The 27,873-nt window shown below is 50.4% G+C and overlaps 1 protein-coding gene across 1 annotated transcript in view; it reads left to right on the top strand.

Annotated features, from left to right (window-relative positions):
• Positions 1–27,873, top strand: part of LOC116949302 (mitogen-activated protein kinase kinase kinase 13-like) — a 44,219-nt gene that overhangs the window by 1,054 nt on the left and 15,292 nt on the right. Inside the window, exons 2-4 of the mRNA XM_032966446.2 lie at positions 24,941–25,971; positions 26,324–26,507; positions 26,801–26,992. Of these exons, the coding sequence (XP_032822337.2) occupies positions 25,002–25,971; positions 26,324–26,507; positions 26,801–26,992 (1,346 nt within the window). The 5' untranslated portion in view covers positions 24,941–25,001. The remainder of the gene's footprint in view (positions 1–24,940; positions 25,972–26,323; positions 26,508–26,800; positions 26,993–27,873) is intronic.

Genomic DNA, 27,873 nt, shown 5'->3' with positions numbered 1-27,873 from the left:
GCCCTGGGCTCTTCCCTCCTCTACGGCGGCGGCGGCGGCAGCCGCAGCAGCTGTTGCTGCTGCTGTCCGTGTGAGCCGTAGTCGCTGTCGCTGCTGCTGCTGCTGGCATTACTTCTGATCGACGATTGATTCTGTCGCTGTGTTTTTGTTCGTGTTGGTGCTCTCGGCGACACGCAGCTGTTGTGGCGGTAGACATCGCTGTGTTCATGGGATCTGCCGAGGTTTGCGGCTGTTGTTGCCGATGATGCTACTGCTGCTGCTGCCGTGATATGGCTCCTGCCGGCGTTGGTCTTCTCCCTGCCACCACAACTGATCCCTGTCGCTGCCATTGTCCATGCAGAGGCTGGTTTTGACGTGGCTGGAGCTTGCTTGCTACCTTTACCATTGCTAAAGTAGCCATTGCTTGCTGCTGTTACTGGCTTCGATTATGACCCGCTGGGATTTTTTTTCTTCTTCCGTTGTGGTCGATGCTGCTGTTACCCAATGATGCTTGCTTGCTGCTGCTGCTGAGTAATCTTTCATTGTTGCTGCTGCTGTTCGTGCTGCCGTTTGCGCTGTTGCTGATTGCCGCTCTGTCGCTGCTGTTGTTGTTTATGTTTGTAAGAGAACAGATTCCCCAGGTTCGTACAGACACACGCACGCACGAGCGCGCTTCTCAAATGTCGCAAATTGGGGGCCTTCCTCCCGTAGCGTAAAAACAATCTTCTGGCAAAACAATCTTCTGGCAACAAATACAGAAGTGGTGGTGCATTGCTGGCCAGAGCTGGAGCTATTTTCGGAGCCTGCTGCTTCCCGTGGCTTAAGTGTGCACGGGCCTTAACATTGAATCCCAATAACCATAACAACAACCCCGAAGGTGCCTTCGTCTGGCTCTGTGAGCCTCACTGATTGACACCGGACCCTCAGAATGTTATTCAATGTTTTGCGGAAGTGTCATTGAGTCTCAGTTAGTGACGGCGAACACCTTAAAATCATCGCAAGCGTGCCTCGGTCTGTGCTCTGTTGTGAGCACCGAATCAGATGAATCCTGAAGGTGCCTTGGCGTGTCCTCTATGAACCTCGGCCGCACTGAACCTTTATTGATCGAGAAGTGTTTGATGAACCCGTTGCGTTGTTTGATCGAACGCTGGTGGGCAGTGCAGGTTGGCGAAGTGGCGGTTAAGAGCGCACTGCGCTACGAACCCGGGAACATGAGTTCGATTCCCGCTCACGGCCAACACCGGTGACGGTTTATCTGAACCCGCCCTGGGCTTCCCCAGGAAGGTCGACTCAGCCTCAAATGAGGACCTGGTGCAGTCTGTAAAAACGTCGTCGCCACTGGGGAGACAAATGCGGTCGGGCGTGGTGCCGGCCACCCATCCACCCCCTCGTGTTCCAGGCGGCCCTTCATTGGTGCTACTCGCAAACAGCATTTGCCTCAACAGTCTGTTACGGGGCTATACGGGGGATCTTTATCTTTGGGGTGGGGAGGCGCATGGGATGGTTCACGTATCACTCATCACCACCCATGTTAGCCCTAGCCGGGAATCGAGCTGAGGTTTTGTGGGTTCATAGCGCAGTGCGCGTACCAATAGCGCCATTGCTCCACCCCCTTTGCCGGTTGTAAGCATTCGACTCAAAGACAAGAACACTGCTTCCTGTACTGATGGGAGGAATAGGCTAGGGAGACCGACACGGAGACACACAGAGAGAGGGAGAGATACGGAGAGAGACAGAATCCCGGGAGGCAGACACTGAGACAGACACACGACTGATATATTTGGATAGAGACACAAAAACAAAGAAACCCACACACACAAACCAGATATGTGAGAAAGAGAGACACACACGCATGGATACAGACTTAGACACAGATAGAGAGACGCTACAGAGACAAAGCACAAAGACGTGTTCGGAGAGTTACCGAGAGAGGAAATAATTCTGGGAGGCCCTGTGCACACGCACGCACAGCACAGCACAACCTCGGAGCTGCGTTTCAGCCGGGTCTGTCCGGGTAGGTGACTCGCAAAATATTTCCCGCACCTGGCACACCACGTCCAGTATCGCCCCTCTGGCTACGGCTGCTGTTGGCCACAAGGCACGTGCCTCCTCTGCAGCAGTTTACTAATTTCAGTGAGGGATGACGCCCCCGGCGATACAGCTGTCGTGGAGCAGAGGCGGTGTTTGCCAATGACGGTGGTGGGGCAGTTCGTGACGTTTGTATGAGACTGTGACGCCATGGATGATCATAACGCCGTGTGTCTGTTTTCATTGTAATCATGACCCTGCCGGTGTTGTGTCCGGGTTAGCCTTGACCCAAAACAACCAAACCCCGAGACCACTCGAGTGACTTGTGTGTGTATTTTTTTTGTGGTGTGAGGGCATTTGCAGAGGAGCGCCATGATTTTAAAAGCAGAGTTAACCACAAGTGTCTCTGTGGTCAAAGCTGGTGGTGGTGGTGGTTCTAGAGGTCCCCACAACTGGAACTGTGATCAAAGGTGGTGGTGGTGCAAGAGTGAACCACAAGTGGCTCTGTGGTCAGAGCAATCAGCTCACGATAGGGAAGCTTGTGAGTTCAAATCCCAGCTGGTGCATCAACTCGGCGTTTTCATCCTCAACTGGTTGATTAAACGAGTGCCACTTTGTGGGAAGTCAGCAGTGGGTGTCCTTTGAAGAAACTGGCCCCAGTCATAGGAATGTGGAATCCTACCAATGTTTAACATGTAGGCAATTGCGACGAATATTATCCACAATAGAGGTGTTTTAGGTGAGACCGAGTAAATCTAAATGTGTTTCGATTTAAAGCTTTCGTGACTGCAGGGATTCATCTTCTGGGTTCTTTCGGTAAAGTCACGTAGAATGAAGATAAAATAATAAAAATAATAATAACAGAATAAAATTCTCACGACGTTTCGGCCACAACACAAGTAGCCTTCCTCAGGTGAAGAAACAGGACTGTCCGGAAGACAGCGCTTGAGTGAACCCTGCTAAGCATGGCAGCGTCTTTTAAGCTGTGTGGGAGGAACAGAGCGCCTTGACAAAGGAGTTTACATATAAATTAACTGGGGGATTAGCATGATGTTGGTGTGGGAACGGAGGAGGGGGAGAGGAGTTTGCATATAAATTAGCATGTAACTGGGGGATTAACATGATGTTGGTGTGGGAACGGAGGAGGGCGGAGAGGAGTTTACATATAAATTAGCAAGTAACTGGGGGATTAGCATGATGTTGGTGTGAGGGATTAGCGCCCCTCCTCCGTTCCCACACCAACATCATGCTAATCCCCCAGTTACATGCTAATTTATATGTAAACTCCTTTGTCAAGGCGCTCTGTTCCTCCCACACAGCTTAAAAGACGCTGTCAAGCTTGGCAGTGTTCACTCAAGCGCTGTCTTCCGGACAGTCCTGTTTCTTCACCTTAGGAATGCTACTTGTGTTGTGGCCGAAACGTCGTGAGAATTTTATTGTTATTATTTTTATTATTTTATCTCCATTCTACGTGACTTTGCCGAAAGAACCCAGAAGGTCTAAATGTGTTGTTAAACCCGCCACCACCCGACACGGCCAATTAGTAAGGTTTGTCACGTAAACAGAACGTGGCCAATTCGTTACTCGTACAGCAACACCGGTATGTTGGAGAGCAAATCCACAACATTTACAATCTAAGTACGACGTTTTGCCAGTAATGGATTCCATTCCTACCAATGGAATTGAAAACGCCTTTCGTGATGAGCACTGCCCCATGTCTATTCGAGTGTGGACACACCCTGACCCTTTATTTAACCTTGTCCCAGCACGGGGCTTCACCTAGGTGTTTACCTATGTTTTTTTCCTCCAGATAACGGGTATTTGAGTGACCTCGTCGATGCATAGTGCTGCACACAGCACGTTTATATGTTTTCTCTTCTGTCTTCTTTTATTGGAGCTCTGCATTGACAGCTGCTCCTGGGCTGCCACCTCCTCTGCCCTCTGCCCTCCTCTACATAGCCACGCTCCCTTCAGCTCCTCGCCTGTATTCGTAGTTAGTTATTTCCTTTCTGAAAGACCATATGAGTGACATGTGGTGGTGATATTTATGATGCTGCTGGTGGCGATTATGGTGCAAGTGTAGTGATGGTGATGTTGTGTTGGTAGTGATGGTGATGATGGTGCCGGTGGTGGTAGTTATGGTGTTTGTGCGGATTATGATGGTGCTGGTTATATTATTGAAACCAGTGATCCCAGTTGACATTTCGAGCCTCCAGATTCATGCCGTCCCACTCCCCATGACAGGACCTCTTTCTCGATAAACAACGCACACACCCATGCAGCGCCTTCTAACAAGCTCATTAAATATTGAACGTTTTTTTTGTTTATTTTGTGCTGCCAATTTAAATGCGAATGCAGCCCTTGCGACCTCTGCACCAAATATTTGCCCTGTGTTAAAAGTTGGCCAAAGTAGAACTGGTGTTGCTTATTCATGGATTGGTGGTCTCTCCACTAGCCCTGTCTCCGCATCTCTGGGGGCGGAGTGGTAGCAGAGCTGCTGTGTGGCCGGTATCCACTGCAAGAGTGATTCACAACGCCAGGCAGGATGGTCTAAACTATACTAAACAAAGTATTGTTTTATTTTACCAAGTAAGGCCCCACTGAGCGACGTAGATCTTTTTCAGAAGCAACGTGGCCACAAATTAAAGCTCAACGAAGTGGCTTATCAAGTGGAAATATATAGCGTCCAAAATACTCTAAGTGCGTGACGTTGATTCTAAACGTGGAGGGGAAAACCGGAGGACGCGGAGAAAAATCCACGCGACCACGGGAAGAGAAACATGCAAACCCCAAATATACAACAGGCGTCAAGGTTGGGATTGAACCCACGACCTCCTGCATACCGCGCGAGAGAGTTGGGGAACCAAAGGAATCTATACTCTTTGGTTCTTTCGGTAAAGTCACATAGGTAGAAAAATTATTGATCACGATGTTTCGATCGCAACACAAGCGACCGTCTGAGGCTGCACCCATCTCAAGCCTACATAAGACCTTCTTTCAGTAGCTTCCTCTCTCTCTCACCTGAAGACGGTCGCTCGTGTTGCGATCGAGACGTCGTGATCTATAATTGTATCTACCTACCACGTGACTTTTACCGAAAGAACCAAAGAGTATGGATTCTTAAAGTCACGAAAGCTTCAAATCGAAAGCAAAGGGACGTTCGATGGTGCAGGGCCCATCCCATCGACGCCCGAGCGCCGGTCCTACTGCCCCCCACGTTGTGTGGGTCGTGGGGGCTGTTTGACCATGCATCCCCCACGCTGGTCAGCGTGGCTTCGTGGAAGTGGGGGGCGTGGGCGCGTGAGCGTAGAAAGTACAGCGCAATAACGGATGCTCCTTATTACAGGTGAATCCCGTGGTATCGAGCGATGGTTCGCTCGCTGCTCTCCCTTGCGTGGGGGACTGGCCCAAGCGCGGCACTCGTTTGGCGTCGTACGGTGCACGTCGAAATTCGTTTAATCAAAATTGTTCTTCCGTTGAAAAAAATAAATAAACTTTGCCTTGTATTTGTCTTCGTTATCTTGATCTCCCTTGATCGTATTTCCTGTCTAAATTGGTGGGGGAGCAGTGGCGCAGTGGTGAGCGCATTGCATTTACTCGTATATACCGTACACAGTGTGCATACAACCTTATCCTACCTTGGCATAATTTACATGGCGCCTTGACCAAGGTGCTTTACAGAGAATTAGGTAGAAATTAACGCAATGGTGAAGATGACTTAAATAAAATAGATGGGAAGAAAGTAATGGGCGAACCTGTGATGCGTGAATTAAGTCAAAGTGAAATTGATGAAAGGAAATAATGACGAATGGATTGGATGAATGGGGAATGAGTGGCAGCTACGGAGAGAGACCATGAGGAATGAACAGGAACGGAGGTAGTGGCTCGAAGAGGAGATCAGGGGGTCGTGGGATGAGCTCGGGGAAGAAGAAGTGAGTTTTGGGGGAGCAGTGGAGACTGGTGAGCGAAGATCCACGTGGAGGGGGAGTTTGTTCCAGTGAAGGTTGGGTGGGGGGGGGGTGCAAGAAGAGCGAGTGCGTGATTGGGTACAACGAGGAGGAGGAGGAACAGAACAGAGACAAGGAAGATTGAGAACGTTGAGGGCGAGAAAGAGACGCAGAAGGATACGAGAGCGCCAAGAGAGGCTGGGGTGTGAGCATGAAGGGGTATGTAGACCAGGGTGAGGAATTTGAACAGGCAGCGGTAGGTCAACAGGGAGCCTGTGCAGTTGAGCGAAGAGCGTCGAGGTATGGGAATTGTAGGGAAGGTTGAATATGATACGTGCAGAGGCGTTTTGGATTTGTCTAAGGGGGGCAAAGGTGTAAATGGGGGAGACCGAGCTCACGATCGGTAAAATTTCAGCAGTCCAGATGGGTAAAGAAAGACAATGGAATTGATGAGGAGTTTCGCAGCAGAGGTTGAAATGAAAGGTCGGATTTTGCGAACGTTGAACAAGTAAAATCGGCAAGCGCGGGCAGTGGTGGGAATGTTACCGGCGGGGGAGAGGGATGGGTTAAAAAAAATAACAGCGAGGTTGCGGGCTGAGGAAATATTGAAATGGGGGAAGAGATGGTGGGATAAGGGGGGGGGGGGGAATGGGATGCAGGGAAAAATATAATTTGGGTTTTGGAAGGGTTGATGGACAGAAAGTGACGTGACATCCAAGATTGGATGGAGACGAGGCAGGATGAGATGCGGTGAGTGAGGTCAGGGGAAAGGGAATGAAAGGGGAATAAAATGTGGATGTCATCCCTGACGAAATTATGGGGAAATGTCAGCGAAGAAAGGAGAGATTCGAGTGGTGAAATGGAGAGAGAGAGAAAAGTGGGGGACCGAGAAACTCTGACCCTTGGAGAACACCTACAGTGAATGCATGCGCATCGAGCTGCCTGCTGGACTTCGCGGCCTCACTCGTGTGTTCACTCGTTAACTCATTCATTGGGGTTCCATGCACGTGATTACGCTCAATTCTGTGTTTGTTTTTTTATTTAGTTTGTTGTTACTGCTGCGCTCACGCACCACGGATCTCCCTTGTAAAACAACTCGACTCAACACTCAACAAGACACAGTCCCATTTCCATTTGGGTCCAAACTGAGAACAGAAACAAGTTAGGAGAAATCATACATACGCGCGGACCCTGCAACGCGCTTCCAACTCGCGTTTGCAGCGGCCATAATAACAACATTGTCAGCTCAGGGGATGTGGCAATTGGTCAGGTGGGGGCCCCAATTTTTGATTTGTCTCGCCTGGTCGCACCTAGGCTATTGTACATCTCCTCTTGCCTAATCACATCAGCGTTACGCTCACGGTCTCGAACATTTAGCGCTGTATGGGGCGCTCCGTCTTCGCATAATGCAAGCGCGACAGCTCCATTACTACCCTTTTTGCAGAATTACGTCGCTGCTCTAAATGAAAGTCATTTCATTAAAACAAAAAAAATGTAAACTGCTTTTCGAATAAGCGTTGTTGTTCTTTTGCACTGTTGTCGAAAACAAATCTCATGGTAGTTGTTAAGGGGACCCTAACTCGTGGCTTTGGCCACCGGGGGGGGGGGGGGGGTGGGCAAGGCCCCCCCTACCTGCCCCCCCCCCACGCTCGTTATGTCGCTGCACGTTTGTCTTCACAAGGAAGCAGTGCGGAAGCTGACGGGGGGGGGGGGGGTGGGGGGGGTGCTGTCAGGGCAATGAACGTTTGCATTTGTTTTGTGTCCCAAAGTTTTGGGCAACCCTTAGGGAAAACGGCGTCGCATCTTGATTGTCAAGGTTGAATTCGTTTTGGGTCATCTTCACGCGAGTCATCTTTACGACAGTTGTAATGTGCCCGCAATTAAAACGCTTTCAGAGTTATCTTGCAAAGCTTTGGGAACCATAAAGGACCTCCGAAAGACAACACAAAAACAAGCGGAAAATAAAGCGACAAATATTCCGTTTGCTGAAACGCTCACGTTGACCCCGGCGCTGCGTGCCTCTGCCTTGGTGTAAACAACTCGGCCCAGTGGGGTGACACACTTCAAACCGGCGGGAGAGTCGGCTTGTGGGGGGGGGGGGGGGGGGCTTGACTGCTCGACCTCACGAGAGCTCCAAGCGAGCCCCGGAGAGCGATGCTCTTGGCTCATGAAAGCCTCCGCAGACCCAACAAGGGTTCGCACAGGCAAGGGAGTGGTTGAGAGGGGGGAGGAGGGAGGGGGGGTGGTGTTGGGTCCAAGCACCGGGTCCAAGCACCGGGCACAACCGGGAGCTCAAAATAGCGCCAAGTCCACGTTGAGTTGAGCGAAGGAGACTCTTGAGTTGTCGAGAGCAGAACCGCAGTGGGCCCTTGAGCCCACTTCCCTCGCTGAAGGACTTTGATGACAGGGATTGAAAGGTGACGTTGACCTAAGAAAACAGAGCCCCTGTGTCTCTGCCATGACAGCCTTGGGTGTGATACGCACACGGAGCCAGCCTGGAATATGAATGCAGTCTGTTTTCCTGTGTGTTTTCGTAACGCGAATTGGACATATATAACGCGAGTGAACGGAACTGTGTCACGTGAGGAAGAATAAGCGGTTGTACAGCTGCCTCGGCGTGGCGTGGTGCAGGGCGGGATGCTGCTGGATGCTTCTAGATGCCACCCACGCGCCTCAGTCTTTGTTCAGCCCGCGTACGCATCTAACAGTGCTATCGCGGACTGTGCTTTACCCCCTATAGTATATATTATTATTTCGTATAACGCGATCTCTTCATTACGCGGCGTTCTTTAGGAACGCAACTACCGCGTTATAGGAGAACAGACTGTACTTGGGATGTGGTGATTAGCTCCCTTCCTCCCCTCAGCAATTCGATTAATCGCCACGATTCGGGGTGAAGGTTTCTAATCAATAGCCGATCCTTTGCCTGTCTTCTTTGTATTGTATGACATTTGTTTTCTGCCTCATGTCTAAAGTTATGTTCACTCATGTCTCCATCAACACGACCGCTTGTGACCCCCCGGATAATGGAGCTCATTTTAGCAACACATTGAAGAACCGAGTCACTGGTTTCCAGCTGCCAAACGAATATATGATAAGGTGACACTCATCGCTCGCAAGGTGCCTGCCATAAGTGAACCACAAACACCTTGCCGGTCTCGCCAAGGAACCATAACGGGAAGTCCGCTCATCCTCGCAGCAGCGGCTTTTGGCTGCCATCGAACAAAGGCGGTCCACCGCATCGCGCGCTTTAAGATGCGCTTCTGGGGCCGTCTGGAACGCTCTTGCTTCCGATATTAGGAAGCCACTGGAGCTGTGCACTTTTAAATCACCTAGATTGAAAACTCATTTCTTTAGAAGTCCGTCTTGTGTTAAGTTTGTTGTTCTCCCGCGCCTCCGATTAGCACGGTTGGTTACGTAGAGTGCGAAAGAAGTTCTAAATGCATACATTAAAGCCAGTAAATCAGCTTACTGCGGTGATCAGTTACCCTTTGTTATCTCTCAATTTCTACGCTTATTTACCGCACCTGAATGAACGTCCCCCTGCAAACACATGGGGAGAGACGGAGAGATACACGGGGAGATACACGGGGAGACACACGGAGAGACATATGGAGACATACAGGGGGACACACGCAGAGACACCGGAGAGATACACGGAGAGACACACGGAGAGACACACGGAGAGACACACGGAGACACACGGGGGGACACACGGAGACACGGGAGACACACGGAGCGACACACGGAGAGACACACGGAGCGACACACGGAGAGACACAGGGAGACACACGGAGAGACACACGGAGACACATGGGGGGACACACGGAGAGACACGGAGACACACGGAGAGATACACGGAGAGACACACGGAGACACACGGAGAGATACGGAGACACGGGGAGACACGGAGAGACACGGAGACACACGGAGACACACGGAGAGATACACGGAGAGACACACGGAGACACACGGAGAGACACACGGAGACACACACGGAGAGACACACGGAGACACACGGAGAGACACACGGAGAGACACGCGGGGGGACACACGGAGAGACACACGGAGACACGGGGAGACACACGGAGAGACACACGGAGACACACACGGAGAGACACACGGAGACACACGGAGAGACACACGGAGACACACGGAGACACACGGAGAGACACACGGAGAGACACACGGAGACACACACGGAGAGACACGCGGGGGGACACACGGAGGGACACACGGAGACACACGGAGAGGCACACGGAGAGACACACGGAGAGACACACGGAGACACACGGAGAGGCACACGGAGACACGGGGAGACACACGGAGACACAGGGGGACACACGGAGAGACACATGGAGACACACAGGGAGACACAGAGACACACACGGAGAGATACACGGAGAGACACACGGAGAGGGATACGGAGACACACACGGGGAGACACACACGGAGAGACATACCGGTAACACAGTGGTCGGCGTGCTGCACTATGAACCATGTGACCTGTGTTACATAACCTGGTCATGGCAAGTGATATTAAAACCGGTTTTGGGCTCCCCTTGACCACTTCAGCAACCCGCATTGACCAGCGTGGTGAGTTACGGTCAAACAACCCCCATGACGGACACAGCATAGGGGAGGCCTTCATCCAGCATCAGATTGTCAAACGGTGGTAAGTTGTTTATATTTTGACATTTTTTTATGATGCGGGGGGCCCAATCCCTATCGATTAGACAAACACTGTTGGCGTACCACAGGGTGAACTTTGAACTCCGTGCCTCAGTGGCAAGGCAACAAAATGCAAACACATTCCCTTGACGTGCCGAGTTCCTCGGGCTTTATCTCCGAGTGTTCAGTGCGCGGGCATCTGGCCAGGCTCCCTGGCCACTTTGCTCGGTCAATATTGCCTAGGAGACTACGCGCACCAGTGACACAGGTGCGATTGTGCGGGGGAATTGGGTGGAGTTGGCGGGGTTCACGGTGGGATGTGTGGAGGGCACACGCGTGCTCCAGTGCCGGATTATCCTCGTAGCAAAAGTCGCGACATAAGCTACGGGTCCCGCACTTTTAAAGGGCCCCGCGCTAAATGCTTTCAAGCTATGAATTCCGGTTCGGTGATTCTGCACTTGCTCCATTACTATAGTACTATACTGCCTTCAACTTTTATGAACGACTGGGCGTTTAAGGTTAGCGATTTGTCGTATTATCTGGCTTTATAGCAAATGAAAAAAAAAATCGAATTACTTTATGTAAGTAAGAAATGTGTTTTACTATTTTATTATGCAAGTAAAAATGTTGTGTTTTAATATTTATGTTTTTATTTATTTAATTTAGGGCCCCTTGATAACATCATGCTACAGGCCCCGCACTCGCTTAATCACACCATTAATGGTGTGATAGAGGGGTCAGTGGAGTTTGCTGACCTCATCACTCCCTGAGACACTCGTCGCTGCAAGCTGTTCTGTCCAGGTGAAGAAGGCAAATGGGCTGTGTGACTGGCTGATTGGGTGGGTGACTGGTTGTCTAGATAGCCACCTGGATGGGTCACGTGGTGGGAGACATGTACGCTGTGTTGGTAGCTGTCTTTCTGGTTGTATCTTGCATGTGTGTACGTTTAACTTTTTTCGCACCGTACGTAGCCAACTGTACTTATCGGAGGTGCTGTCCGAGTATTTGGCTCGGTGGATGAGTGTCTAGCTAGGTAAGTGGGTCGCTTTTTGAGTGCCTGGGAGGGTTATTAGCTGGATAGGTAGCTGGAAGGCTAGCTCACTAGTTGTGTGAGTGAGTGCCAGGCTGGGCATGTGCTGGGTGGGTGAGTGGCTGCTATATGGGTCGATGAATACGTTGGGTATGTAGCTGGCTTGGCTGGCTGGGTTAGTGAGTGCCTGGGTGAGTGGCTGGCTACCTTTGTAGGTAGTGAGCACCAGGGCAGGCGATTGGCTGACTTACCGGCTGGCTAAGTGGATGGATAGCTGGCTGGCTGTCTGATAGGGCAAGTGGGTGGGTGGGTGAGTGGGCGGTGGTGTGAAGGGTGGCGTGAGGGATGAAGTTCAAAGTGGCCTCATGAATATATTGTCAGGAGTGAGCGAACGAGTCACACACTCGACTCCCCTCGTTTACCGTGACCCTATTTTTATCCCCTGACATCATCCACCGGGCGTTCTCTCGTTCAGAGTCTGTGCACGTGTGGCTCTCAATTGCCTCCTTCAACTAGGCCACTCGAAATCCACCTGCTCGCGCCAAACTTGATTTAAAAACATTATTCAAGATGTTTTTTTGTAAATCGGCCATCGTTAACGATGAATGCAGTGCGATTATAAAATTGTATACGTGTAGGTAGGTGTACATTCTGGCTGTCGTGCTGGAGCTGCGTGGTCAGCGCTCGGAAGACACAAAGCACCCCTCCTACAACATGGCCATGAGATGACAGACAATAGCTATTGTACGTGAAGCTATACCGCGTGTACAGTAATTCGTGGTGATAGTAACATGCCTATCTTGAGCCGTATTCTTTATCTTTGCAAGACATTGTCAAGTCATGTGAATGTCGTGATATCTGCATAACTAGATGAAGACATTTACGGTCGGTTTTCTCAGGGAGCAGTGAACCAGCATGTTTCAGCAGAGACTGATTCCTGACGATGACGTCACAGAACTAATTTAAAAGTCACTTTAAGTAGATCTCTTTATCCATGCTGCGGTTATAGCTTTCGTGTGCCCTGCAGAGAGCTTCGCCTGCACGCAAATTATACCGAAATAATTCGTCCTCAGAGCCAGAAACGGCAAATTAATTAGAAAACCATATTTAACCAAAATAGAGGGAATGGGGTTTTGTTGGGTTAGATCGCATAAATATATAAATGTGTCGTGGAACCCGCCACCACCCGACACGGCCAATTATTAAGGTCTTTCACGATAACAAAACATGTCAATTCGTTACTAGTTCAGCAAATTGGTGTGTTGGAGAGTAATATTGGTCGCGGAAACCTATGTGTTAAACCGTATTTGAACGTAAAAGATCTTCTTTTTTTTAGGCAATAATTCGATAGCCCCTGTTTCACCACCAGCTGCTGCCTTGACAATTCTCGGACGACGACATTCGGCCTCCCTCCGAGCCACCCGGATGCCCCAGTGCTGGCGGATTTTGACAAAATCGCGAAAATTACTCCAAAATGTAAGGCTTATTATTGGCTTTACGTCGGTGTACCTACAGTGGTGCTGCTGTGGAGTAACGTTGAGCAACGCTCCACTCGCAATGCGGATGAGGTATCCAGTCTGTTCCCCCCCGGGCTCGGCAGTCTCAATGAGTGTCCGAGAGTCTTCAATCCCCACCGGCCTCTGTGCATTGAGCAGCATCTATAGGTCCACCGCAGTCACAGAATCCCTCGCTCGTCTGAGGCCACGTCTCTTGAACTTGTTTCAAACCAACGCCCCACTTGATCAGAATGCATAGCTAATTTAAACGTAAACTAATCTATAAACTGTTTTTGTTTTAAATTACCAGGTAAGGCCCACTGAGATATAACACTTTTTCAGAAGCGACCTGACCACAAATGATGGCTCAACGAATTGGCTTGTCATGTAGAAATGTATAGCATCCAAATACTCTAAACGCATGCTTTTAAATGTGGAGGGAAAAACTGGAGGATCCGGAAAAAAATCCACGTGACCATGGAGAGAGAGACACACAAACTCCAAATATACAGCAGGCGTCAGGGTCGGGATCAAACCCATGACCTCATGTATACCAGGCGAGGTAGTTAACATCCGAACACTGCGAGATGTCAACAAAAGTCCGGTGGAACTGGAATTTTGACCACAGAGATAGACGACTGGAATTGGAGTTGAACTTGGCGCATTGCATCCTCTGGGGGGGGGGGGGGGGTTGTTGAGGTCGTGTGAATAAAGGAGGGATATTTTCGATTTCAAGCTTTCGTGACTGCAAGGATTCATCTTCTTTGGTTCTTTCGGTAAAGTCACGTAGAATGAGAATAAAATAACAAGTTGATAAAATAACAATAATATTCTCAGGACGTTTCGGCCACAACACAAGCAGCCTTCATCAGGTGAAGGGACGAGACTGTCTGGAGGACAGCGCTGGAGTGAAAAAGCCACGCTTAGATCGCGACCTTTAAGCTTAGAGTCGCGGCATCTCTTCAGAAAGGTGAGAGACTCGATTAGTTGAGCCTTCTTATCCCGGAGTCTGTTGAATGATCTCAAGGTTGTGTGGAATCCCTCTCCGTCGAGGCGGTTAAATTTCGATTTAAAGCTTTCGTGACTGCAAGGATTCATCTTCTTTGGTTCTTTCGGTAAAGTCACGTAGACTGAGAATAAAATAACAAATTGTTATTTCACGTAGAATGAGAATGAAAGGAGGGATAGTCGCGGTTTTGTTGACGGCAGTTGTGATGCGAATTGGCGCTTGTGGTGCGAGCTCCGGGTGTTTCACTCTTCGCATCGCTGACCTCCCTCCCCTCGCCTTTTGCCTTACAGACTCGGCCATCTCTCTCGCTTCCTAATTTATGATCCAATTAAACTCGTCTCTTTCACAGCTGATGTTACGGGTGAAAGCTCTACATATATACGTATAAACACACACATACCCACACATATACCCCGACATACGTACGCATATGCACGCACCAATATGTGCATACACACAAACACAGATCCCCCGTATTGCCTTTTAACAGACTGTTGGGCTATGTCAACGCATTCATCTACAAAGGCACCTTCACACACAGCAATACATACATACACGCACACACACGTTGGATGAATGATTAATATCCGTACAGTTGTGTCTGAATGTGGGGCTCGGTGTCCTTTCAGAACTCCTTTGAAAAGGAGCCTCCCCCAGGTTTCAATTAGCTCTTAATCATAACGATGGTCGCCTCTGCCCAGCCCCTGCTGGATGAAGACCTCCCCAAACTCTGACGGTCACTGCCAGTGGGCTCATGCCTGTTCGTAAACAAATGTAATCCAGTTTAACGCCGAGTAGGAGTCTTTTGCGACCAATATGATCCGTAATATGTGTTTTGGGTTAGATCGCGAATTGTTAATGGTGTGGGTTTTACTCTCCAACACACCGGTGTAGTGCTGAACTAGTAACTAATTGGCACGCTTTGTTTACGTGACAAACCTTACTAATTGGCTGTGTCGGGTGGTGGCGGGTTTTTTACGACACATTTATATATTTAGGTGATCTAACCCAAAAAAAAAACCTCATGGATAAATATAATCTATATGGTATGTATCTGTTATATACTGTAGCTGGTATATAACTGATATATACATGGTATATATCTGATATCCCAGATCTAGAGCAGTGTTCTTCACTAATTTTCAGGGAGGGTGGGGAGAGGGCACTTTCACCGATAAGACATCAGTGGTGAGGGCCCCCACATATGTTTTCAAATTGTGTATTGTCAGGGGCTGCACGTCAGGGGCCACACTAAAGGCCCCCAAGGGGCCTCCATTGGGCCGTGGGCCTTGGAATTAAGAACACTGCACGAGAGGAACGTCTTTCTTTAGGAAGCACAATACTGTAATGGAAGCACGGTGCTGTAACGGAAGCACGGTGCTGTAACGGAAGCACGGTGCTGTAACGGAAGCACGGTGCTGCAACGGAAGCACGGTGCTGCAACGGAAGCACGGTGCTGCAACGGAAGCACGGTGCTGCAACGGAAGCACAGTAATGGATTTTGCGAGAGACAATTGCTTTCCAGTCGCGTGTTAACCAACGATACACGGGCACAGCTGACGGCAGGCAGCAGATGGGAGGGCGCCCTCCAAGCCCACAAACCACCGTACCAATCTGACAGCCACTCCTGCTGCAGTCTACTCCGAATAATCAACCCAGCGTGTATCACAGTTGCAGGTGTTAACGCAGAGCGTTGTGTGGCTAACTGCCTTGATTACTGCAGTTCAGGCCTCGTCTGTTCAAGCTCGCATATGTGGGGATCTTAAGCTCCGGCTTTTGCGCCTCTGAGTTCTCGATCGAACGATGCGTCCGATTCACCAAATATACACGCAGTATAAATTGTGTTTTCTATTTATTGTATTGTGATGATTCTCTCTTTACTATTTTTTATCAAGAAATCTCAGCACATTTTGTCAATAACGCATTGGCGATGTCCCTTCACAGCACAAGTGTTATTGGCGAATGTGTTCATTGATATCTGTGCTTGTTCACAGTCGCCAACACAGCAGTAGCGTCTTCAAATCTTCGTTTAATTTTAGTGACGAGTCGATTTTTGTTTGCACCATGTGTACTATCACTTTGATATTGTCCATTGAAATTCCATGCCTCCTCGGTTGCTCTATGAGCAGAAATACAACACTAGCATATAATATGAATATAAGTTGTACAAAAATGTAATAATTTTGAGTCACTCAAACACATACAGACAATTTGCCGGATGCATTCCGAGCGTAAGAAACAGTTTACAGTAGATGATGAATCAACACTTGTGGTTGTGCCTGGCTTCCACTGTTTGCATAGACTTCGGGTTCCATCATACCTCCGGGGTTGATAAAATAGGTAACACTTTGTGGGAAGTCAAAACAGCGGTTGTCTTTCCGGGGAGACTGGCTTCCAACATAACAACGTGGAATTTTCATCACTGACTCAGGATCATCAAGAGAGATGTACAACTGCCCGTATACTCGTTCATCCGCATGGCAAGGGAATTACAATGCGGGCTCATTAGAAGAGCTATTTGTGTATCGTATGAACCGGCTGTGTAAGCTCGTTTATAATCTTTATACCAATTAAAAATATACAGCCCTTTGTTGTCAACTGCAGGGTTGGTGAAAGGTGGGAGGCCAGCAGCTGTCCAGACATCACTCGCCACTGACGCTAACCATGGCCAGGAATCAAGCTCCTTCTTGCTGGCTTCAAGAGGCCAATGTGCTAATCACTCCATCATTGCGTTCCTGTAAAGCTGTCCCATTCCATAAATCTATTACCATGGAAATAACCATGTGCAGCCAGAGTAAACAATATCCAACGAAGTGCTATGATGGACCTCTAGACAGCAAGCTTAGACCTTTTTTTTATATTCACACAACCGATGTGTGTCGCTACAAAAGAAAAGCTGTTTCTCATTCGCAGCTCCAGCCCGAGACCCAAATTCCACAGGAAAATGTCACCACCACGATTGCGCATTTACCAACTGTTGTGCCACATGCGCCCTTGAAGGCACTGTCCATGGTCCTGAAGCTGAGCAGTCGAATAGGCCCATTGAAGGAGAGGTCCCAACAAAAACCACTCCCCATCCCAAACCTGCTCACCATCCCAAACCGCTCACCATCCCAAACCACTCCCCATCACAAACCGCTCCCCATCCCAAACCGCTCACCATCCCAAACCACTCCCCATCCAAAATCACTCCCCATCACAAACCGCTCACCATCCCAAACCACTCCCCATCCCAAACCGCTCACCATCCCAAACCACTCACCATTCCAAACCACTCACCATCCCAAACCACTCCCCATCCCAAACCACTCCCCATCCCAAACCGCTCACCATCCCAAACCACTCCCCATCCCAAACCGCTCACCATCCCAAACCGCTCCCCATCCCAAACCACTCCCCATCCCAAACCGCTCACCATCCCAAACCACTCCCCATCCCAAACCACTCCCCATCCCAAACCACTCCCCATCCCAAACCGCTCCCCATCCCAAACCACTCCCCATCCCAAACCGCTCACCATCCCAAACCGGTCACCATCCCAAACCGCTCACCATCCCAAACCACTCCCCATCCCAAACCACTCCCCATCCCAAACCGCTCACCATCCCAAACCGGTCACCATCCCAAACCGGTCACCATCCCAAACCGCTTACCATCCAAAACCATTGTTGGGTGGCACTGTTTTTCGATGGCAGGGGAGGCTGAGACTGAGCCGGGAGGGGGAGGGCGGTGGGCCGAGGGGATGGTGAGGGGGAGAATGACGTATGTGGCCGCAGCTGTGTCCTCGATATTCCGGTAAATGCGATTGTCATTCCCTTGTGGTCACGGGGCTGCATGGAGCGATGTTGTAGCGTGTGCACAGAGAACATTGAATGCAGCCACAGAGAGCCCTGGCTGAGCTGCGTGCGTGCGTGCAGGGCGTCACTGCGGTAAGCTACAGCCTCGGCGCCTTTGTGGACTCGGTGCTGATGTGCTGACGTTGACTGTAAAAATGCACTTACAAATAATTTTAGGCTGAGTGGGTCCCAGCGTAGGCTCGGGCCACCTTCGTATGCCAATAATGAGACGGGCATTGTGATGGGGTGTTTTGGTTGGTAGTGCACGCACGTATACACGTGCACACGCCCCCGCATGCGCATGCATGTGCTCAGACGTAAATCACATCCGCACAATTTTATACGTTCATGCGTATTTATACACACTTTCCATATTGTCCGACATACACAGCCAAATACAATCGAAGATGTATTCATAAAAAGACATGCAGCTACACACATGCATACACACACAAAGACAAAGATAGCCTTAACAGACTGTTGGGGCAAGTGCTGTTAGCGAGCAACTATCAAGGTCGGGACGGCACATAAGGGGGTGGGTGGCCAGCACCACGCCCAGACGCCTTTGTATCCCCAGTGGCGATGTTTATACGCTGCACCAGGTACTCATGTGAGGCTGAATCGACCTAGAGGAGGTCCAGGACCGATTTAGATCATCGTCACTTGTGTTGGCCGTGAGTGGGAATGGAACTCTGGTTTAGTTTAGTTTAGTTTTTTTATTTTGGTATAGCCCTGTGAGCCATTCGGCTCTTGAATCGGGTGCAACCACAACAAACAAAAAAACAAAAACACGAACAAGAAAAACATCTTAAAGTGACTGTGTAAACAGAAAATCCATGAAAAAAAACCAGCAAAATATTCTGGAAAAAAGCACCGTACACCAACGCTGTGTGCAAAAAATCCCAGTGGGATGCAAGTCAAACAACAACAACAACCACAAGAATACTTAGATTAAGGCCATCAGTCTATATCCGTACTACTGCAAAACAAATATGTCCAAACCAAAAAACTTTTCCAAATCACCAAAAAATGAAGCCATAATTGCAACGTTGCCGTGTTCGTGGCACAGCCCACTAACAGCTCCCCACACACACGTGCTGCACACATCTCATCTTCCTAGAATTGGCTTCAGAGCTCGTCAGCAGTGTCAGAGCCACGTTTTCAGCGAGTGGATGAGCCATTCCCCCCATTTGATTCCACAGCAGAGATATTTTTAGTTGCTCTGCGCAAAGCTGACGGCATTCATGGCTGCACCGGTAAATTAATCACAATCCCTGAGGTTTGCTGTCTCAGTTGCTCATTTAAAGGGTCGTTTTAAGTGGAATGTGCCTCTTGGTCACCTTCCTCCTCCTTATCCTCCTCCCCCATTAGGGCTTTGATGACGTGGCTTTGGTGCCTGCGTACGTTGTTAATTTGTTTTTTGTTTCGCATGAAATCGATTTCCTGACACACTTTGGTGCGAAGACGGCAGTCATGGCATTGTTCTCGGTACGCAACGGACAGCGCCCAGTTGAAATCCCGCTGAATTGTTTTTCAGCGAGTGTCCATTGCAGAGGTCAGAGCACCCAACTCCCCATCGGACGAGAAAATGTTCAAATGCCGGCCGTGGTTTAATTTGGGCAATCGCACGCATCCTGGGTCGATGAAACTTGTACCACTGTGTGGCAGTAACGGTGGTCGTCCTGTGTAGGAACAAGCCCTTGCCGTAATACAGGTTGATAGACTACACATTATACTCTTTGGTTCTTTTGGTAAAGTCACGTAGGTATAAAATATATATGCCTACGTGACTTGACCGAAATAACCAAAGCGTATGGATTCCTGCAGTCACGAAAGCTTCAAATCAAGATTAGACTAAACATTGTGCGGCTCTTCGTCAACCCCTACAAAACAACCTCCGTGCCATGGAGGTTGTTTGACCATACTTCACCACACTGCTCAATGCTGGATGGTGATAGGGGCGCCCAGAACCAGTTGGCATATCGTTCCCCAATTATGTTATCCTTGGCAGAGAATAAAACCCATGCCCGTGGGTTCAGAGCGAAGTGCGCTAACCACTGCTTAATCTGGTTAAAATTATCTCTACAGTTTTGTGGGATGGAATCGACGGTGGTGACCACGCTGGTTGTGATCTGCGTCGTTTGGCTGGAGTTTTGTGGTTCATCAAGGGGCTCATAAAATTGATAATGGCAGAGGGGATAGGCACGGGTTGGGTTTGTAAAATCTATTGAGCAAACTAACCCACATGACCACCACAACCACCACCAACATCGCCACGACCACTGCCACCACCACCACCACCACCACCGCCTCTCAACCACAACCACCACCGTCTCTGCCACCACCCATCAACCCGTCTACAACATTCACTTTCCTTATACGTAAGAGCATGTACGTGCTGTATTTGTGTTTTTTTTATTTTGTGTTTTTCCGGTTTGTTTTGTGTGCGTTATGTGTTTGTACTATCAGTTATGTTGTGTGGTTTTGTATTATGTTTGCGTTGTGTATTTTGTGTTGTGTGTTCTGGTTTGTGTTGTCGATGTCTTATGATTGTTTTGCGTGATGTTGATTATGGTTTGTGTGTGTGGTTCATACTGTGTTCACGCGTGTGGGTTGTGAGCGTGTGTGTTTTGAACGCTCACTGCTCTCAGCCAGGTGGCACACAGCTCACATTTCTGCTGTAATGGCTGCGATGGCACAACTGAGCAACAGGGCTTCTGATCATAAAATCATATGTTCAAACCCCGGTCAGGGTCATGCCACACTTTTATTGAACAGTGGCCAGTGACACGAGAACCATCTGGCACTGCTGCACCGCTTCTTGGAGGAACCAATCGCCACTGTGAGACAGTAGACAGGACCGGAGATAGAGACCAGATATTAACGACAATGCGATAACTAAACTTACCTAAAATAAAGGGTTTTTTTTACTAATATATATTGTGCCCTAGAATTGATTATATTTTCTGCTCAAATTATCTTCAAATTATTCACATGTATTCATGGACGTTAAGAGGAGTCACGCAGAAGCGGTGTAAATCCATCCCATTGTCGGCGATTATCCGTGTGGTTAAGAGATAAGTGCAGCTTCAAAATAAATATCTGGCAAGAATGCCCCTCCTACGTCATCGCTGAAAAGAGGCGTTTCTCCGCAGATAATACTTTTATAACCAAAACATCTCCCCTCTGGGCGAGATGGCGTTTCCATATCAGTAACAGCATCGCACCCAATCTACTCTCCCTTGTACCCACCGGTCTGATAACGGAAACGAGACTCGACGGCATCGCCACCCGGCGCTCGCGGCCACTCGCTCGCTGGGCCTCCATCTGTCGGGGTCATCAAACTCCGCGCCCAGTGGGACTGCACGGATGCCGGGGCTGAGGACGTGCGGAGAGACGCAGCTGTACCGAGATCCACGCCACAGTGGCTCTCCCCACCCCCCCCCCCCCCACAATAAGCCCTAGCGACCAACTGTGAAAATAATTTATTTAAAAAAACCCTTCAGTTATTCAGGACACCCTCGCTGAGTCTCAAGGCTCTTTTTCAGCAGGGTGCTGCTGCATTATAAATTATGGTCAAACATCCAGAGGGAGGCCTTCATCCAACACTGGATTAATAAATGTACTGGATGGCTACCTTGGTGCTAATCGGAGGTGCTGTTAGCAAGCTCCCACTGAGGTCAACACAAGCGCACGAGATGTTTGGTGTGGCCAGAGGCAAGCTAGACTGCCCCAGGTACTCATTTCATGCGGTGTTCTCCGAGGGAAGGCCCAAGACTGGTTCTAGCCATCACTCAGGAAGGCTGCGGGATTCGCAGGATATGTGTGCTAACCACTGCACCACCGCTCCTCAGCAGGAGCTTGTGTAAATGATGCATGGGAACTGAACACGGGCGAGTGTTGGGTGTCAGGGTGCTGCCCCCTGGTCATTGTCGGCGGCGAGCGGTGATGTAAGCGCCAGTGGATTGCGTGGGCCACGGCCACTTGATTTACAAAAACACAGCCCGTGTGTGTACATCCTCAAAACCTTTTATGTAATCTTGATTTGAAGCTTTCGTGACTGCAGGAATCCATACTCTTTGGTTCCGTCGGTAAAGTCACGTGGGTAGAAAAATAAAATAAAACAAAACATAACATATCACGACGTTTCGATCGCAACACAAGCGGTCGTCCTCAGGTGGAAAAAAAAATATCCAGCAGTGGAAACTGCTGAACCAGCGAGAGGGCTGTGTAGCAAGCGCGTCCGCAAGAGAACCACAGCCAGTGACTTGTTGTGGTGCTTCCATTCGTCCCTGCCGTTTGGCTGTTATCTACGACTCTCTGAGTTGCATTGCCCTGTTAGGTGCCTCTGCATTAACGGGCTGGGGTCTCACTAACATGGCCACCTCTGCTCCCTTAGCCTCGATGTATCGATGTTTTCTGGCTGTGTGATGGGCTGCGTGTCTCACTGGCGCGACCACCGTTGCGGTGGTTCTCTTGCGTGGATGCGCTCGCCTCTCACAACGCAGTTGGCAGCGCCGCAGCTTGTGTTACACATAGACATGGCATCAACTTGCTAATCCCCCTAATCTCCCTGCCTAATCTCTCCCATCAACATAGTGCTAATCTCCCATTAACGCTGCTGTTGTGCACATATGCGGGGACGAAACTCTCATGTGGCGACGGAAGCTCATTTCATGCTGATCTCTCTCCCAAATCTCTCTCTCCATAATCTCCCCCATTAACACAACTGATGTGCTTGCGTGCGGGGATGGAATTTCTTTCCAGCTCAGACCCCGCTTGCTTGCCCATCGCCACGTAAATAACCTCCTTGCTGTTACAGCTCTCTCGCTGGTTCAGCAGTTCCACTGCCGGATTTTTTTTTTCCGCCTGAGGACGACCGCTTTGTGTTGCGATCGAAACGTCGTGACTTATATGTAATGTAAAGTTTCCTTTAATATTGCGTCGGCGTCCATGAAAATTGCATCGAACAATCACTGACGGACTACAGGCAAGCGGGAGGACAGTCAGGCGGTGAGCCGCCGCTACCGGCAATTGCCCGAACTCTCTCTACGTATCGAGATGTCTTCAGCCAACCAATGAGTTTTGATACATTCGGGAACAAAAAAAAAACAGTTCACGCGGACGAGGGGGGCAACACTCCATCCCATACAGAATGGACCGAAGACGCCACTTCACACTTGGCCCTACCGCCTTCTCCTGGCCAGCAGGTGAACGCAGGGGCTCCTCCTTGGCGTTGACGCCCACTTGAAAGGGGAATTCGCAACTTTTTGCGCGATTTGACAACCTTCGCCTCCACAGCGCTGGGTTACAGACGTTGGTGGTCCACCGAGTGAACCTGCAAGAGTTATTATGCGTTTACAATCTGAAGGTCGGAGATCACTAAATAAATTACAGATCATCAATGATCAGAAATGCATTCATGGCATTACCATTGAGACGAAGGTGTGTCTTTTGCAAGACATGTGGGGGTGTGAAGTTACTTTGGCAATGACACTGCAACACACGCACGTGGATACGATTTAATTCCTGCACAAAAAACATGCAAACAAACACACAAATACACCTTCGCATGAATGCATATGCAAAAACGCACGCATGCATGCATAAACAAACGCACTGACACAGAGCCACATTCACACAAACGCGAGCACACACAAACAACCCACAGTGTGACACCCACAGTGAGGTGGTGGTTATGGCTAGCACCTTTGTCTTCCCAGTAGTGCTGATGTTTTTTTCACACCGCAGCATGGTACACATTTAAGGTTGAATCAACCTAAGGGAGGAGCGGGACTGGTTCAGATATTGGTCATGCAGTGCGCTAACTACTGCGCCACCACTCAACACGACACCACGGAATACACGTGCATATGCTCGTCGCTCCAGATGAGCTACACGCAGAGCAAATTGTGGATTACACAGATATGAATCCGGTGTGACATTATTCTGCACAGTTCGAGTTCGCATTAAAGAGAAACTAAAATGGTCGCACAGTTAAAATGTAAGGTTCTCGTGAATAAGTACTCCACAAGTTGTGATGAAATATTGTAGAGTGTTGATCAAGGTTATTCAAGATTGGAAAATATTCTTGCATTTTGCTCGACTCGACCTGAATTTTGCTGCCATGGTGTGGAGAGTGAAGATTGGAAGAACTAAAACCTCATCCGGAGCAAAGTAAACACTTGAATATGACCCAATGGACAGATAAATTCAACCATTAATTTTATTTTATTAGGTATGGCCCACTGAGCTACAGGGCTCTTACCCAGAAGCGACCTGGCCACAAGAGATAGCTCAACGAAGTGGCTTATCGTCACGTGGAAATTTAAAGTAGCCAACATACTCTAAACGTGTGATTATAAATGTGGAGGGAAAAACCGGAGGACCCGGAGAAAAAAAATCCACACGAACACGCAAACTCCAATATACAGCAGGCATCAGGGTCGGGATCGAACCCACCTGTATACCAGGCGAGGTAGTTAACATCTCGCCACCGCGGCACCCCTGTGTGTGCATCCACAGTTCTTCACTTGTAAAGTTGTGATCCAGGTGTCGAGGGGATGATCCCGTAGAGGGAATGAGCACCGCAGATTACATTTCGATGGACTACTGCCAGATGACGAGCACAGCGATGGCCTGCCTCTTGTGATTTATAAAGTTCCTTTTCCGAGGCGCTTTACAGCAATTATAAAATTGTACATAAGGTGATAATGAAGTGAAATTATGAGATTTATGACGATCCTAATGCTAATACTAATCGGAATTGTCTCCTCCCCGTCTCCTTTTTCACTTTGTCTCACTTTGACACACCCCTACATACGTACACACACACACACAACGATCCTCTGCATGCCTTCTCTTTCTCTCCCTGCCTGCCCCCCCACCACTCCCTCTCTGTCTTTTTCCCATCCTACGTCCTCCTCCTCTGTCCCCCATTAAAGGCAGGCCAAAGTTCCACGTTCTCCTCCGCTCTCTGCTCTCCTTCGCTCTCCGCACGTCGCCATGCACACGCAGAGCGGCCGCGGCGGCCCCCCTGTGATTCTGGGGGGCGAGCCGGCCCCCCAGCGCCCGGCGGCTGCCCCGCCTCTGACCGACATCGTGGCCTGCATGCTGGGGCCCCCCGACGGTTCCCGGGGGCCCCGCCGCGACGTCTCCCCGAGCAAGCCTGACGACGACCGCGGCTTCACGGAAATCTGCACGAAGGAGCCGGACGTGACGAAGCAGCGGCGGCAGCAGCAGCAGCAGCAGCAGATGCGGGAGGTGGATGGAGACCGATCGGCATTGCTTTCTTCATCTCCGGAGGAGCTGGCGTCCGCGGGCCGGGCGATGAGCGCCGGGCTGCTATGCCGGCGCCAGGAGGTGGCGTTGGGCGATGGCGATGACGGCGCCGGCGGGGACAGCCTCGTCACGCTCACCATCCTCGATGGGGGCGGCGAGGGCGCGGGAGAGGGCGGCGCGCGGGGCCGCCCCCCCGCGGGTTGCCGGCGCCCGGAGGTTGGCGGCAGAGGGGGCGTTGGCGGCGGCAGCGTGGGAGAGGGCGGCAGCGCCGGCCTCCGCGACGCGACCACGGTGGAGCTGCCCTCTTCCAATTCGTCGTCGTCATCATCCTCCTCTTCCTCTTCGCGCAGGGTCGCCACCTCCGTTCCCGGAGGTGGCGACTTGGTGCGGCCGCCCCGGAGCGACCTTAGGGATGAAGACGTTTACGATGATGACGAGGGGCAGGACGAGGCGGAGGAGGAGGAGGAGGAGGAAGATGAGGCGGAGGATGAAGGCAAGAAGGAGTACGGAGAGGGACAGCCGAACGGCGGGCGCGGGGACGGCGGCGAGAGCAGCCTCGAGGGCATGCGGAGGAAGATGCAGCGCAGCAAGTCGACGGGCGGCAGCTTCCTGGAGGGGCTACTCGGATGCCTGCGGCCCGTGTGGAGCATCCTGGGCAAGGCCTACTCCACCGAGTACAAGCTCCAGCAGCAAGGTGTTAGGCCATCCCTTACAAAGCCCCCCTAACTGATTGCGATCTAAAATGTGTAACCTCAACCATTCATCTCTAACCCTACGCTATAAAGCTAAACTTTAACCGGAATATACAACCCATTGCCAAACTAACCTAAACCGGTAAACTCCAACTCCGACCCTTTAACCCCGCCTCTCATTGGTTGGGTCTGTTTGGGTGCTTGGCTGTTTAACCCCCGACTGTGACCCCCAACAGTCCATTGTCTTCGCCCTGTTTTGCCCCGGCCAGACCCTCTCACCGCCATCGCTCCTCCGCCTCTTCTTCCTCCCTGTTATTTTGACCGTCCACCCCACCCTCCCCCGTGCCAACGCAGACAAGTGGGAGGTGGCATTCGAGGAGATTGCAGAGCTGCAGTGGCTGGGCAGCGGCGCTCAGGGCGCCGTCTTCCTGGGCAAGTTCCGCGGCGAGGACGTGGCCATCAAGAAAGTGCGCGAGCAACGCGAGACGGACATCAAGCCGCTGCGCAAGCTCAAGCACCCCAACATAATCGCCTTCAAGTACGTCGGGGCCGCCCGTGACCCTCCCAGCCCTGACCCTCCGCCCCCTCCCGTACCCTCTGAGCCATCGACTTTGTGCCCCATGCCCTCTGAACTCTAAATCTTCAACCCCGTGCTCTCTGAACTCTCGCCCTTTAATCCGATATCCGCTGACCTTTACACCGCATGTCCTCTGACCTTTTTGCCGTTCATCTCCTGGCACTCAGTGCTCAGACTCTTCAGCCCGGTGACCTCTAACCTCTCTCGCAATTCCTGCCGTGTTGCCCTCGGCTCCCCCTCCCTTCCCCCCACAGGGGCGTGTGCACTCAAGCGCCGTGCTTCTGCATCATCATGGAGTACTGCGCGCAGGGGCAGCTGTTTGAGGTGCTGCGCGTGGGCCGACTCGTGTCCCCGCGCCTCCTCGTCGACTGGACAAGCGGGATCGCGAGCGGCATGCACTACCTGCACACCCACAAGATCGTCCACCGCGACCTCAAGTCGCCCAAGTGAGGACCGTAACGGCTGAGTGGGAGACGGCGCGTCTCCCTGCCACGTGGGAACGTATTGGCGGTATGCCGGTGGTACGCAGTATAACGAATAAGTTATTTAAATGCATAATTCGGATAATTATAATTTTTTTTGTCTGCGATTCGCAACCCCGGTCAGAAAATCTTGCAGGATGCGGCAAAATGGATTATCGCGATGTCGAAGCGGTCGGAAGACGAACGTTTATATGAGCAGTTGAACATGAAGCTTCGCACAGTCTGTTGCCGTATTGCAGCACCCTGCCTGGTGACGATTGGCTGCTGTGTTCCAAAGGCAGATTTTACTTCTCGTGCCCTTGACTTGGTGGGACGGTTCCTCGATTCCACGGACCCAAATCATCGGTCCCAGTGCACAGAATAAACCTTGACGACAGGGTCAATTGATTTTAGACCTTTATGAGGACCGGTGTGTTATGCTGCACCGGTGTGTTATGCTGCACCGGTGTGTTATACTGCAGGGGTGTGTTATGCTGCAGTGGTGTGTTATGCTGCACTGGTGTGTTAAGTTGCACAGGTGTGTTAAGCTGCACAGGTGTGTTAAGCTGCACCGGTGTGTTATGCTGCAGCGGTGTGTTATGCTGCAGGGGTGTGTTATGCTGCAGTGGTGTGTTAAGTTGCAAAGGTGTGTTAAGCTGCACAGGTGTGTTATGCTGCACCGGTGTGTTATGCTGCACCGGTGTGTTATGCTGCACCAGTGTGTTATTCTGCAGTGGTGTGTTATGCTGCACCGGTGTGTTATGCTGCACCAGTGTGTTATGCTGCACTGGTGTGTTAAGCTGCACAGGGTGTGTTAAGCTGCACAGGTGTGTTATGCTGCACAGGTGTGTTATGCTGCACCGGTG

The sequence above is a fragment of the Petromyzon marinus genome, chromosome 2 (genome assembly GCF_048934315.1).
Source record: "Petromyzon marinus isolate PM22_M1 ecotype Great Lakes invasive population chromosome 2, UKy_Petmar_22M1.pri1.0, whole genome shotgun sequence".
NCBI classification, from domain to species: domain Eukaryota; kingdom Metazoa; phylum Chordata; class Hyperoartia; order Petromyzontiformes; family Petromyzontidae; genus Petromyzon; species Petromyzon marinus.
Note: the sequence above shows the minus strand (reverse complement) of the source record. Positions and strands in the feature narration are given on the sequence as shown.